This window comes from Delphinus delphis, chromosome 2 (assembly GCF_949987515.2).
Source record: "Delphinus delphis chromosome 2, mDelDel1.2, whole genome shotgun sequence".
Lineage (NCBI taxonomy): Eukaryota > Metazoa > Chordata > Mammalia > Artiodactyla > Delphinidae > Delphinus > Delphinus delphis.
In genome coordinates, this window is record NC_082684.1 from 22088352 (window position 1) to 22103123 (window position 14772).

A 14772-nucleotide genomic window follows, 5' to 3' on the forward strand; every position below is an offset into this window, starting at 1 on the left:
ATTCATTAATCAACAAATAATTATCTAGTGCTAGTAGGTGACAAGTCCAATGCTATATTCCTGTACATTGAATTGCATAGTTGTCTTTGGCCTCAGCAAGCTACCACCCACTTAAAAGGCAAGTTTGTGACTGTTCTGTAGACACTTAGAGAAATGAGGATTAATGAGGACTGGCCTGGACAGAGAAGACTGAGCCAAGATGAAATGGAAGTGAAGTTGGGAAGATGCCAGGGTTGTGGCTAAGAAGAAGTAGAAGCAAGGGCAGTGGGGAGAGGGTAGGGGAGCCCATGAGAAGGCAAGAGAGTGTGAATGTGGAAACTGGGAAAGTAGTAAAAGAGAAGCTGAAAATTTGTCATTGCAGCACCTAGCACAGGGCTTTGAATATAAGAAGCACTCAGTAAAGAAAAAGATGAAAAAAGAAGTTGGGTCTCAACCAAACAGTGAAACTTCCTCAATCTTATCAGTCAGATAATCACTGTTTCTCTTATGGAGGGCAGAAGTTTCTTCCCCAATACTTCCCACAAGAAAGTAGAACTGTCAGTTTTAAGGCAGCCATTAAAAATTTTTGAAAAAGAAGATGAAAGCAGTGTTTAAGGAAAATTCATCTGGCCATAGTATGCAGTTTAGTTTACAGTGAAGAGAGAATGGTGTTGGTGAGCATGGCTAGAACTCAGGTGCATCAAGAAGGTAAGGGAAAATGAGGGTCAGTAAGGAAGTTTTCAGTGAGAAAGAGAAAAATGGTCACATAGTATACTAGATTTTACTCTATGATTTAAAATGAGAGAAACTCTGAGGAAGCATTGTTAATGACAAAAATAGAGATGAGTGTGGTAGTAGTAGAAAAGAGAACTCTTTTTCATGGGACAATATTTTTCCTTCATCCTCTCCAATGTGAATGTTGACAATCGTTTTTTATCCCCTTCCTGGAAAAGAGGACTCTTCCGCAAAGAAGATGGAACACAGATGGTATGAAGATATGTGGCCAGTGTGGACATTGCCAAAATCCTGAACTCAGAATGTCTAGGTTGTAGACCTAAGAGCTGACTGTGGGTGAATACTAGGGAAAGCAGAATGACAATTTGATGAAAGGGTAGGAACACTAAGCCACTGCTCTGCTACCTAGTTGGAGCATGCCTGGAGTTAGTACTTAATACACAAGACTATTTCCACTTCTACAATGCAATCTGTCACCTTTATCTCCAAATACACCATTTGACTCTTGAACCTAGTCAATGTAAGACCTAGGTAGTCAATGAAGAAGAAAACAATGTAACTTACAAAAGGAGAGGGATGAGGACAAATGTTTGAAAGGGTTTTGTGAAGACTGTTTACCCCTTTTTCCAGATTATTATTATCTGGTGGATGTCGTAAAAATGAATACTAGCATTGACATAGTCTGTACTGGGTGGGGTTTATTTCCTCTTGTTTTGTAGGGGAAAGGGGGACCAGTAGTGAGTTCCATCCTGGTTTCCGTATATATGGTACTGTTTCGTTTACGTTAAAAAAAAGTACCTCGAATTCAGTCTAGCTGTTGCATTTTTCCTCAGTGCTGATACCACTATGTCCAATTCAAATTTTCTAAACAAAACAAAGAGGAAGAGCTTAACATATTACAAACTCTTAACCTTATAATGTGTGTTTCTTGATATTTATTTGGCTCAAAAAAGAAAAAACAAACCTGTGAGTTCACGGCCTGGAGTTGGTGTCTAGCCCTGGTGTTAGCTAAGTTCTCTTAACTTCTACAACCACCTGCACTTTTAAATATTGCCCCACGATGGACTACGTTTCCCAAGAGCACACACAGAGAGAGGCCCTTGAAGTCCATTGTGGGAATTGTAGTCCTGGGTGACTTTTCGTCCAACCCTGGACTCATGCTCTGATTCCGGGATGATTAAACCCAGGAGCTACCAATTAGCTGGGGCCATGTCGGTGAGGCCGTGGTCCAACCGGGAAAGCCGGTGTGAAAATCTCGCGTAATGATTGGCCAAGTCTTGACCCTAGGGGCGGGGCAATAAGGTGGGCGGGAAGGCCGCGGCGATTGGGCGAGGAGCGTACGACGGCGGGCGGGGATTGGCTGAATGCTAGGGCAGGGAGGCCTGGGAAGGGGCGGAGGAAGGAAACCAGAGCAGGAAGAGCAGCAGCGAGGCGGCGGCGGTGGCGGCGGCTGAGTTGGTGGTGGCAGAGGGGAAAGCGACAGCTCCAGCGGGTGGTAGCGGCCCTGAGAGCAGGATGCGGGTCTGGGTTGGGCTGACGTTCCTGCTCTGTGCGGTGCTGCTGGGCTCGGCCTCCGCCTCCTCGGGTCAGTATCCGCCCCCTCGGACTGGAGGCCGGGAGCCACCGCCCCCCCGGCCTCCGTCCCGGGGCAGGGCCGTGGGGGCTCCAGCTTACACCTCGCAGTAGCCTGTCACTCGCTGTCATTTCTTGGGCTTCGGTTGGCCTGGGTCAGAGCGGGTGTTTAGGGGAGCTTGAGAGGGGAGGAAAAGAAGGGGCGGTCCCCCTGCTCACACCTCTCCTCACTTCACAAACTTTACACGACTCCTCCCGAAGGAGTAGTGACTCCATGAGAATGAATCCTGACAGCTGGCTTAGACCCACAGTGACACAGGAGCCCTTCCGGAGCTTCCACGACTCTCATGTAGATTATGTGCTGTATCGGTTTTGAAACTTTGGCTTTGGGATTTGTAAGTTAAGTAATTGGTACACCTGGGGTTGTCTGGGCAGAGCCAGGTCCATCAAAACCAGGATGTTGACAGTGGTTTGGTGGGTTTGCTTAGCACCTGAGATTGCCTTGTCTCTTTATTTAAAAAATGGAGACTTTTGATGTAAATGTGCCTACTCCGTACCCCTTTTAAAGAAATATTCTTAAGAAAGTGTTTTTTTACTGTGTCACAGTGTTTCTGAGCCGCCCCATGTTTGCTGACAGTAATTTTATGATTTTTGAAAAAAAATCTTGGTTCTTATAAATGTAAACTGGATAGCATCTGGATTTAACTTTTTACATAGATAGAGAAACTCATATGCTTTTGATTTTCCAGTTAGCTGATTTATACCCTGGCTCTGAAAATTATCATTTCTTTTTTAATAGTTTAATCCACCTACATCTGAAAACGTCTATTTTGAGAGTGTTGGTAAAGAAGCATTTAGTGTTTCTGAGTATTGGTTAAAAAAACAATCAGTACAATAAAGCTTTTGAATTTTAATCAGTTTCAGTTAACAAAACAGCAGTTCTGTGGCTTTAAATTTTTTTTGGAACAAGGCAGGGTATAAATGTCAACTCTTTTTTTTTTTCCCCAACAGAAAATTTCCCAGATGGTTATCTGAATCCTCAAATTATCCGTCCTAGTTGTAAGTCAGTGCTGTAATGTCATTCTGCTTCTAAAATAAGAGGTCTAAACCTAAAATTCTATCCATAGTGTGGTTTAAGATACCATTTCAAAAGCAACAAGCATATGCCAGTTACTTTACTGCCAACATCATGCTCTGAGGTCCGCCCCCCGCCTTCTAGTGTTGATTTGTGTTCCTGACCAAATCTTTAAAACTCTGTGTAACTCCTGAAGCCACTGCTAGCAGTTATTTGATCAAAGGAAGTATGAAATCAGTACTGTAGAGTACCTGATGGACCATGAACCACCTGCATCAGAATTCCTCTTAAGGGTTTGTTAAAAATGCAGTTTTAGGTCTGGAACAGGTTGGGGTACCTGTAGTTCAAAAAGCTCCACAAGTGATTCTTCACCCTAAAGTGTAAGAACTACTAATTAAAGAATATGGTGCATATCCCTCTGAATTCAATTTGCAGAACTTAAAGAAAATTAAAGCATGTAAACATTTTCCTGCATCTTCCTTTGACTAGATTGCACATATCTAAAGCATCATGTCAGTGGAGATGATGCTTGAAGAAGTTTTTTAGTCAACAGTTGGGATTCTCCATATATTATAATAGAAGACTGTTAATACTGAAGTGTTAAATCTTTGGGTTGTGTTGATGTACTGAAAGGACTATGTTCACAAAACATCTGTTCTGATTTCCATCATAGTTAAACTGCCAAAACGTTTCTCTGGGAGAGGCGAAAATCTTACTCAGCCAGAACTAAAACTATATAGATGTGCATGCTGATCAGTAATAAAGGCACTGCTGTTCTCACGTGAAGTGCAAATATCATAAAACGCTTGTGAGATAAAGTTTTATAAGTTGAGTACATGGATTTTCAGTTGACTTTTTTATTCATTAAATTGCTTATTTATACAGGATATCAGCCTCATTTTTATTTTAAAGATTTACTCCTATTTAAAAATCAAGTTTTGGGTCATAATTTTCTGTTGACATAATGTTTGAGTGTTGGTGGTTACCCAGAGCAAGTTGCATTTATTGCCAGGTAGAATTTGATCAGCCAACAAAGGGAATCTTGATCCTATCATTGTTACTAGCTGTTATCTAATATCTTGTCTTAAAGGCATGTAAAAGTATAATACTTTTATTAGAAATGTTTTCTTGTGAATAGATAAATTTAAAGGAGGAGATTTAAAAGATACTACTCTCATTTTCTCAAGATAATAATGAAAAATGCTTTAACTTTTCTCACATGTCTTCTTGTTTTTGACAGGAAGTGTCTTACTGGTTAAAATGGTTTACTTTTTTTCTTCATGCCAAACAATATTACAGAATCTTGTCAGTTAGGTCCATTGCTAGGTATCTCAGGTAACAGTTATATTAATTAACACCATGTATTTAAAGAGTAGATTTCAGATTGCAGGATATGTTTCATTTCACTGTTCTTTTGTTCCTTAAAACTTTGTTGAGAGTCAACAAGGCAGATGATATTATTCCCTTTTGACACTTGAGGAAGAGGAGGCTGAGCAAACTTGCTATATTGAACCGTGTGTGCAATGTTAACAGGTAATGAAGCCAGGTTTTGAGCCTGGCTCTCCAGGCCTTGGATTTGGAGTAATTGGGAATCAGCAGTATCCTAGGATCTGCACAGATTCAATGGCAAAGCCAAAGACAGGATATCTGGTCTCTTTTCACTAAACTTGTAAGACTTTCTGTGTTTGAAGATATATCAGTCTGTTTAATTTACATGCCAAGTTGGAAAATGAATTTGTAATGATCACTTTTCCCTGAAAGAGTATCCCTGGTATTTTGCCGTTTTGTTAGCTGATACAATAAAAATGAAAATTGGTCTTTTTCAAAGGAAGGGGTATGATTACCAAAGTAATGTAAACCATGGTATTTTGGATATGATACTCTTGAGAGAAATCCATAGCTCTTCATTGACTCCTTTTGCATTTTTCTTGTTGCTTGATGTATGCGTTCTGATAAAAGCATTACTATATTCTTTTTATTTATGTGTAACTTCAGTATTTTTAATCCTTACCTGACTGCCTGTCGTAAGTCTCTAGGTTATAAGAAACTTCTTTAAAGTGTTATGTGAATGGACATATTAGTTTCAAAGAGAAAATACCTTTGCTTTAAGATTACCATCTGGAGTATGCTTTCCCAGTTTAGTAAATGAGAAGGAAAGCTCTTATTTACCAGTAACCTGAGTATATATTCCTAGTTCGTGGAGAGAAAAGAAAGAGAAGCATGATGCCATTCATACAGAGTAACCCCGATGTCACAAGTTCCCATGTCTCTGGGAGTTCAGAAACACATTTTGCTACTCTAATGCCTAACAGCTTGTAGTGTCTCAAATGTACATGTCTTAAAATTTATTTATAGGCATCTATATTATTTACTTATTAGTTGCATATGTGAACTATTGTGACAAGGTACTCAGTTGAGTGATTAGTGATTTGAGTTCCAACTAATCTAAAGTTTCAGTATTTGGGGATATACCCTATACATTTCACATTTAATGTCTGCTCTTGATTTATTAACTAGCTAATGTTTATGACTAATTAAATACATTCACACATACAACTTTGTTATTAGAGATGAATTTTTTTTCCTTTATCCAAAGATCTGCTGAGAATGGACTTTGAACCATATGTTAGAACTTGGGATTTGGGTAATACTTGTGAAGAAGTGAGCATGAAGGATGATTGTTCATTAATTGACATCACTACCTAAACGTTATGGGCACTGTGGGACTAATACATGCTATACCCTTCTCCTCCCCACCCACCAGAAATAAAATATTTGGAAGGTAATCTAAAAGTAGTGAGTGTGAAAATAGCTATAATTTAAGTTTTCTTTGAATTTACAGCACTTTATATATGGCACAACCTCACCAGTAGACTGATTTTTCTCAGATATTCAAAAGAAACAAATACTGTGAAATAGAGTTGGGTATTTGGTACATAATGAGTTGATTATACTTCTTAAAGTTGGCTCAGTACTTTGGTCACACAAACTCCAAAACATGTTTTTGTTGTATTTTGGAAAGTTACAAGTTACCAATCATATTTAGGATCTAACCATATGAAGTAAAGATAAATGGCAACCATAACACCAAATTTTCTAGTAAAAAAATCACATGGTCTTATAGCATTTTGTCTACTGGTTAATTTCTCACATAATTTACGGAGCTGGCAGTACTGAAGCTTACATCTGGATAAAATCAGGTAATTTTAATAGTAAGAAGGAAACTTAGAGCTCATCTGACAGTTGTTTTTTTAACTGGCTTGGAATACAAAGATCAAATATTTGTGAATGGCCGTTGGGTTGTTGAATGTGTTTATATAAGAGCAGGAAAAAGAATAGCAAGCAGCCAGAATAGAAGTAGCAGAGAAATGCAAAAAGAATAATAGAAGGAAACTTAATGTAATTGGACAAAACCAAAACAGCCAATATGAATTTGGAAGAAAGATGTAAATAGTGGCTGGATTTATTATTTATTTGATATAAGCTATTGATTTCTTAATAAATAGATCTCTTGTGAGTAAATACATGATAGTGTGATGCTACTTTTTAATGCATATCTGGTTATGTCTTCAGTAAAGTCGAACACAAATTCTAACTATCTTTGGCCACTCTGCTGTCAGATAATAATAATTCTTAATGTCCATCTTTAGTAGTCTTAGTGAACAATAAAATGCTAGTTATCACTAAAATAAGCTAGAGTAACTCCAGATTCTGAGCTGAGGAGAAGAATGGGTAGAATCCCGAACCGCAAAATCAGGGCTCTGTTTTTATAAATTTAGCAACTCATTCTCAGTAGTGGACTAACTATAACAAAAGAACTGGATGGCATCTGAAGAAATGTCTGGTTTTGGTGGTGGTGGTCTTGGTCTTCCTACCTGTGTACCAGATGAAGCTAATGTCTTTCCTGAATAAAGAGAAAAAAAATACCACCCTCAACGCCCTTTTCTCCTTTCACTTAACCTTTTCTGAACAGTTGTTGAATACAACCAATTTTTAGATAATTATAGATTTATTTATCCAGTGTCTTATTATTTGTTGTATTATCAAATGCTTTCATTTAACATACCTGCAATTTCCAAACAAGAAAGATGACTAAATTGTCTTAAAATTTCTTTACAGATGAAGAAGGCAACCAGGATGAAACCTTAGATTCCAAGGTGTGTACTCAAATTTACATTGACCAGTATTTGATGCCCAATTTAAAAGCATGAATGATGTATCTTCAAAAAGATGTGAAATCTGCATCTTCTGAGCAACAGAACTATATTTTTTTAAAAAAGGAAAAGAAAGATAGCTAGTGCCAATATTAGTTCTTCTGGGAGGAAAAATCACTGACCTATAGGAGAGAGAATAATATTTCTAAGAGTGTTGGTTACTAGATTTAATTCCAACTTAAATGTGTTCTGTGTGTGTGTGTGTGTGTGTGTGTGTGTGTGTGTGTGTGTGTGTGTGTGTGTGTGTGGAAGAGCCTGAAGGCAGTTACATTTTTTACTGCCTAATGAGAGATTGATTTTATTCTTTCTTTTTTTAGTTTTTTAATTTGAAGATTTAACCTCTGCCATTTGTTTACACTTATCAATTTAAAAAAGTCTGTTAATGCACTTACTTGGTTGATTGAATGAATAAGGCTGATTATTACATCTTCAAAGAGACCGATCAGTTATGATCCCTGATCTCTAGATTGGAAGGAATGTAGGTAAGAAACAGGAGGTTATAGTACAGGGCTGTCATACGGGGAAGTATAAGATATATTGGGAGCAAGTAGGGGGAGACCCTAACCTAGACTTGGGGAATTTAAGGAAAGCTTCTTGTGGGGAGGTAACATCTAAGTTGAAATCCGAAGAGTCAGTTTTAGGCAGGTGATGAAGGCATGTGATGGACACATGCCAAAGTGTATAGAGGCGAATGAGTATGACACATTCAAGGAACTGAAGGAGGTGTATCTGGATTAGTGAAAGAAATGGTCAAATTAGGTTGGAGGGAGTCTTGTTAGTAGTGGAAACTAAAAATACTTTATATTGTCAGACTTCTTTGCCGTCAGATGAGTCGGTAGAGGACCATAGCCCAGCAGGCAGAGTAGTCGCTGGTCAGATATTCCTTGATTCAGAAGAATCAGAATTGGAATCACCTATTCAAGAAGAGGAAGATGGCCTCAGAAGCCAAGAAGGGGAAACTGTCACAGAAGAAATCAGCTTTCTAGAATCTGCAAATCCAGAAAACAAGGACTATGAAGAGCCAATGAAAGTACGGAAACCAGGTAGTCTGGACATTTTGTTTACTTTTGCCTTATTTAGGAAGGAGGCAACTGAAATTTTAAAGCTAGTATGGAAGGTGCAGTAGTCCTATTTTACTGATATTCACCACATATAATGTATAGCGTATAATTTTACAGGATAAGTTACAGAAGCTGAGTTTGATAGTCACAATTGCATTTGTATTATATTAGTATTCAAACATTTCTTTTTGGACTCCAGTATGTAACAGTCTGTCAGAGTGGTACACAAAATAGAAACTCAGACAGGAAGTGTTGTCTAACTTGCTGCTTTGGTTATTTTCAGAACTGTGTTAGGATTTTTACTACAATAATCTTTTCAGTCATCCTAGGTAATTTGATTTAGTTGTTTATCCTAAAGTTACATAAAAACTTTAATCCTCTTCTAACTTTTGCTTTCTTGACACTCTAATTTTTAAACTTACAGCTTGATCTTTCTCACAGTAGAGTGTGCTAAATACCTATTCTTTTAAAAATTAGTTATTAATGTATCCACCCTGCCCTGTCCCACCACCCATCTGTCATTTGGTTTATTATTTCAAAGATCGCTGCCATATCTGCTTATTCTGTTATTAGCCAATCTCGAGAATTGATCCATGTTTTACCTTTTAAAAATATAATTTTTATTACAAATATTTTATACAAAAAAAAAGAGAAACCATTTTTTTCTTTGATTAAAAGTACCTTAATCCCATCAAGTAGAAATAACAGCTGTCAACATAGTGGAGAATACTCTTTCAGGCTTTTGTCTAGATGTATGGTTTCAAGAAGACTAAACTGGTTCAAAATGTATATACTATTTTACAGCCTGCGTTTTGCACTTAACAGTTTGTCTTGAACATTTTCCCATATTATTTAATATTCTTTTACAATTTAATGGTTAATGGCTATAAAAAATTTTACATGTAAATATACCATAACAATATTTTTTTTTGCTGGGAGACCATTTTAAGTGTACCTTTGTACACATCTATGAAAATTTCCTTAGAGTTAGTTCTTAAAAGTAAACCTTAAAAGTAAAGTATAAAATTTGAAAAGACATTTGAGTCATATTGCTAAACTGTTCTGCAGAAAAGTAAGTCTGTTCCTTTTCCTGTACCTCAGCCAAGTGTATATTACCATTTTTAATTTTTGCCAAATATTTATTTTCATTCCTTTCTTTTTTGTTAGGGAGACTTCCAAACAAGTACAAAAGTAGAGGGTGTAATGACCCCCATGTATGCACCGTCACCCAGCTTCAACAGCCATCAACACTCTTGTTCTTGTTTCATCTTTGCCACTGCATATCCATTTACTCTTTTTTTCCCCTAGATTATTAAGCAAATTCCACATTGTTTTACATGCGTACATATCTCTAAAAGTAAGAATTTTTTTTCAACAAAATGAAAAATACAATAGTATTATAACACCCACAAAATTAGCAATTATTCCTTTATCAGCCAGTACCCAGATTCCGTTTAGTTTTCCCACTTGTTTCAAATGTCTTTTTGGAATTGGTTTCTGTCAGTCGGTGTCCACACTAAGATGTTAGGTTTCTCTTAATCTGTAACAATTTTCCCTTCCTTGTTTTTAAGTGTCATTTTATTTGTTAAAGAAAGAATATCCTTTGTGCCATAGGATTTCCCTCATTCTAGATCTAGCTGGTCATATGCTAGTAATGTAATTGAACTTGTTCCACTATATGCTGTCTAGTCTATGAACTGGAAGTTGGCTCCAAAGGCCTGGGTAGATTTAGTTCTATTTTATAATCGATAATATTTATAGTTAGTGTTGTATGCTTCCCATTGCATTACCTGGGAGTTACATAGTATCTGATTGTCCCACTCCTAGTGATTGGTCAGCAAGGTCGGGTGGTGTCAGCCTGACCCAGCCATTCAAAAGTTCCTCATTGACCTTTCACCCAGAGCTTTTGGGAACCATTTCGTTTGTTGTCTGGATGCATTATTTCATTAGGAGTTTCAAAATAATGACTTGTTAACTTATCATTCCTCCTGCATTTGTTATCAGGAGTTCTTTTCTAAAGAACTTTCCCTCATCAACTATTTGGTTACCCAGAAATATAATCCACACAGCAAGATAAATGCTTGATTCTTTCCCTTGAAATATTTTCAGATAATGATTTGGTGCCCTAGCGACCTCCAAAAGAGACCAGTGAATATGTTTTCTGTTTGTTTTGCTTTGCTTTTGAGCATCATTACAAATCCATGGGTTTTATACAGCTAGGCTTTACTCTTTTGCAATCATGCTTTTTTATTGCTCACATTATTGCATTTTTGGCTCTTGAGAGTCCCTTTAAGTTCATTCCTTTGTCCTTTTGACTAATCGTAGGTAACTTTTAAACTTCTTCCTTTTTAGGCAGGACAAGATGTCCCAAATTCATCTTATACTTTTCCTTACCCCAAAATGAATCTCAGCCATTTCTCTAGGGAATCCATATTCCTTTTAGTGGGAAATTGTATTTATTTTAGATACTGTAATCTAGACACCAAGGATATGCATTGCAACTGAATTGTCATTATTAATAGGCCTTTTTGGTGGGTAAGGTTAGGAAATATAACATTGATATTGATTATTCTAGTTCAAATTAAATATTACAAGTGAGATAACACAGAGGGTCAGAGTGACAAACTCACAAGAATCAGAGATCCTACCCACTATCAAACTTGACTAATATTTTCAAAGATATAATAATCACAAGACACAAGTCACAGATCTGTGGCTGCCAGAGCTGCTCCCAGGTCCTGTCTTAACCTCAGTTAAGATGCGCTCTGGCTTATTTTAACATATGTTTTTAATATATGAGGCCTTTGAGTGATTGATATGGAGTGTCACTTCCACAAAAGGGAGCTATGTCGGTTATGAAACATCTCCAGTTTATTCCCTGATAACTGCATGGCTTGTGTGGTATTTTCTAGGAAGTCACACCTGATAAATACTTACATCCTAGGTTTATGTACAGTGAACAGTCTGGACAAACCAGGTCCAACCTGGTAAAGCAGTGCACAAGTAAGGACTCTCCTGGTGGTAAATACCTTGAGTGCATTTGCCAGAAGGCCTCTTGTTAGCATGTGTCTCAGATGATTTGATCACATCACCTCTCTGTCTCTCTGTTTCTTGGGCAGTAAAAAGAGAGAGTGGATTTCAAGTCTGCTGTTAGTCCTTTCCACCCATCAGGATTTTTGCTTCTTTCTTTTATGTTTGGGTCTCCTTGCCCTGATGCTGAAAATCATGGTACCTAACAACATTAATGTTATATTACTTTAATCAAACAAATAAAGTATATATCATTTCAAAATAACAATGGCAACCTTACCACTAACCACCGAATGCAGTTTAAGGTTTCTTTGTGGTTCTTTTTGTTCTTAGTATTTATTTTACTAGTGATTTGTATCAATAATATGATGTGTTTTAAAATCATTTCAGTAATGTTCCGTGTGGTCATACCAACAACTTTATAAACATTCAGATTCACTTGTTTTAGTTTTTCAATAATTGCTTTTTTTTTTCATTCAAACTTGTTTTTAATGTATTATTAATACACGAAAAGGCTATGTACATACATATAAGTTGCATATGCATGACTTTTTGTGTACTCCCAGCTACATTAGACCTGGGTTATATGACAGTTACTTCTAGACTTGCTTCCTTTGTCAGCCTCTTACCCATGTCTCTGCATATTGATCTTCCTAAAACCCAAATTTGATCCTATAACTCCCCTATTTACAACCCCCATTATTTTCCATTTGCCTATGAGATGAAGGGCTTGCCTCTTAGCAAGATTCACAAAGCCTCTGGGTGCATGTGGCCGCCATCTTCTGTGACTTCATCTCCCAAAGCTTCCCCCCATTTGCCCTTTTCCAGCGATGCTAAACCCATCACCCTTCTTCAGAGGCATATACAAGTTCACCCCACTGCTTAGGATACCTTCCTCACCCCCTTGCCCAAATCCATGTATCGCCTTTCTGCTCATCCTTAAAGATAAACTTAGGTTTCTCCTTTCTAAAGTAGTTCCTGAACCACCCAAGGGTAGTTATGAATCTCTTGTATGTAAGGAGTTCTTATCTAGTGTCCCTGTTTTCACCCTTTCCCCTGATGCCAGTTATCTAATAGCAGGCAGACTGATCCTACTTCCTGTTCACAAGCCACCAATGGCTTCCTGTCATGTTCAGAATAAAATCCAAACAAGGCTTTATGTGATCAAGCCTCTCCTCTCTGACCTCATCTGTCACTCACAGGACTCCAGTCACACTTGCTTTCTGCTGTTCGTTGGAACATTTCACACTTATTCCCAGTCCCCAAGACCACACCCCCGGGCTCGATGATTCTCTGGAAAGACTCACAAGACTCAGCATATAGTCGTATTTACAGCTATGATTTATTACAGAAAAAGAGTACAAAGCAAAATCAGCAAAGGGAATGGTGCATGGGGTGAGTCTGGGGGACGCCAGATGCAAGCTTGCAAGGGTGGTCTCCCAGAAGAGTCACACGGTATGTGTTTAATTTACCCAGCAAAAAGTTGTGACAACACGTGTGAAATGTCTACCAGGGAAACTCCTTAGAGACCTAGTACCGGAGTTTTTATAGAGGGCTAGTCACATAGGTTCTCTGTGCCTAGCACATACCAAAATTGCAGACTCCCAGAAGGAAAGCACGTGTTCAGCATAAATCATATTTTTTGTACAGTTGAGGTGAGTCACTCATAACAGTTAGGGTAGTGGGAACTCTTCCAAAATCTTAAGTTCCCAGACACAAGCCAAGGGCCAGCCTTGTAAGCAGGCCTTTTCAAGGATAGAAGTTTAGGCCTGCTATTTTCACTCTACTCTACGTGGCATACCTCTTTGGTCATCGGCCAGGTTGTCTTCACAGCAAAATTATTATCAATATGACCCAGACAGCAGAGTGAGACCAACCTGCAGTATTGATTTCAGTTGTGCTCTTCACGTGTCTTAGCCAAATAAGAAATCCCATTAATCATAAAGGTCTATCTTAGACAGGTAGCTTCCTCCTTAAGTTTCTGTTTTAACCTTTTTTACCTGGCTCTAAGCATCAGTTCAGGCCCAGTACAAGTCTGGCCAGTAAGTTGAAGCTGAGTTGAAAGCCTTCCAGGGCTGAGGCAGTGTCGTGATAGTCAGGGTACACACACAGAAGTACAATCCCAGAAGGAATTTTTGGGGATTCCCAAGAAACGGAAAGTTTACAATCGTTGGGCACCCCGAGCAAGACATAAATTAGGCAGTATGATGTGGCTGCCCACTGTGGGTATCTTATCCTAGGGATCCTAGTCCAATCCAAAAAATTTAGTTCAGTGCTTGGTTTCAGGGGGACTGCCAATCAGTTCCAAACAGTTTTGTTGCCTGTGACAACAGTTCATCCACCTCGTGAGTGTGGTCAGCATCGGGAGGTTTTCTGCATGAAAAGTGCAGGGGTTGGGTCAGATCCTGCCGCCTCAGTCAGCGCTGCCGGGTATGATCATAGCTCAGCTGTCTGAACTCAGAGCGCTCTCAACAGCTTGGAGGGGTGCACAGAGAGTTTTCCTTCAGGAAAAGGAAGAAGCTTCCAGAAGTAATTTTGAAGAACAAAGATCATAATGCCCTCTCCCCTCTCTTGTGCCTTTCCAGCTGCAGGGGTTTTGGTTTATTTCCCTTGGTTGTTCTAAAATCAGTGTTTTCCACTCAACATTCATAGTTTTATGTTTTTACAGTCATCCCCTACTCTCATCCAGACCTTTCAACTGGAGGGGTTCTGTAAAAGAGGTGCAAAACATCTTCATAGAAAATCCCCTTTATACAGCCGAACCGGAAAAAACGTCATTTTCACGAATCGGTCAGGACAAAACTCCTGAATTTTCAAAAAATTTCAAAATAGTTTTACATAACCTCCCACCCCTTTCACTCTGGTGACTTTATCTGGTGTACAGCCTAGAAAAGATCAGCCCCTTTCTGAGGATGGCTGCATGACTAATCAGCTTGCAGTCAGGCGTGTGCAGCAGGAGAGAGGTGAGGGAAGAAGAGTCAGAGGTGTAGTCCATCGTTGCGAATGGCTGCTCTTCAGGAGACACAGGCACAGGGAGTTGACCTCAGTTAGACATGCTCTAGAGGGGGTTGGAGTCGGCTCAGCCTGTCAGGAGTGATCAGAGGTC

At 38.6% G+C, this 14772-nt stretch overlaps 1 protein-coding gene across 1 annotated transcript in view; it reads left to right on the forward strand.

Annotated features, from left to right (window-relative positions):
* Window positions 1-2119: 2119 nt before the first annotated feature.
* SEL1L (SEL1L adaptor subunit of SYVN1 ubiquitin ligase) overlaps window positions 2120-14772 on the forward strand; it is a 56784-nt gene continuing 44131 nt past the window's right edge. Inside the window, exons 1-3 of the mRNA XM_060004101.1 lie at window positions 2120-2299; window positions 7481-7518; window positions 8387-8618. Coding sequence (XP_059860084.1) covers window positions 2230-2299; window positions 7481-7518; window positions 8387-8618 — 340 coding nt within the window. The 5' untranslated portion in view covers window positions 2120-2229. The remainder of the gene's footprint in view (window positions 2300-7480; window positions 7519-8386; window positions 8619-14772) is intronic.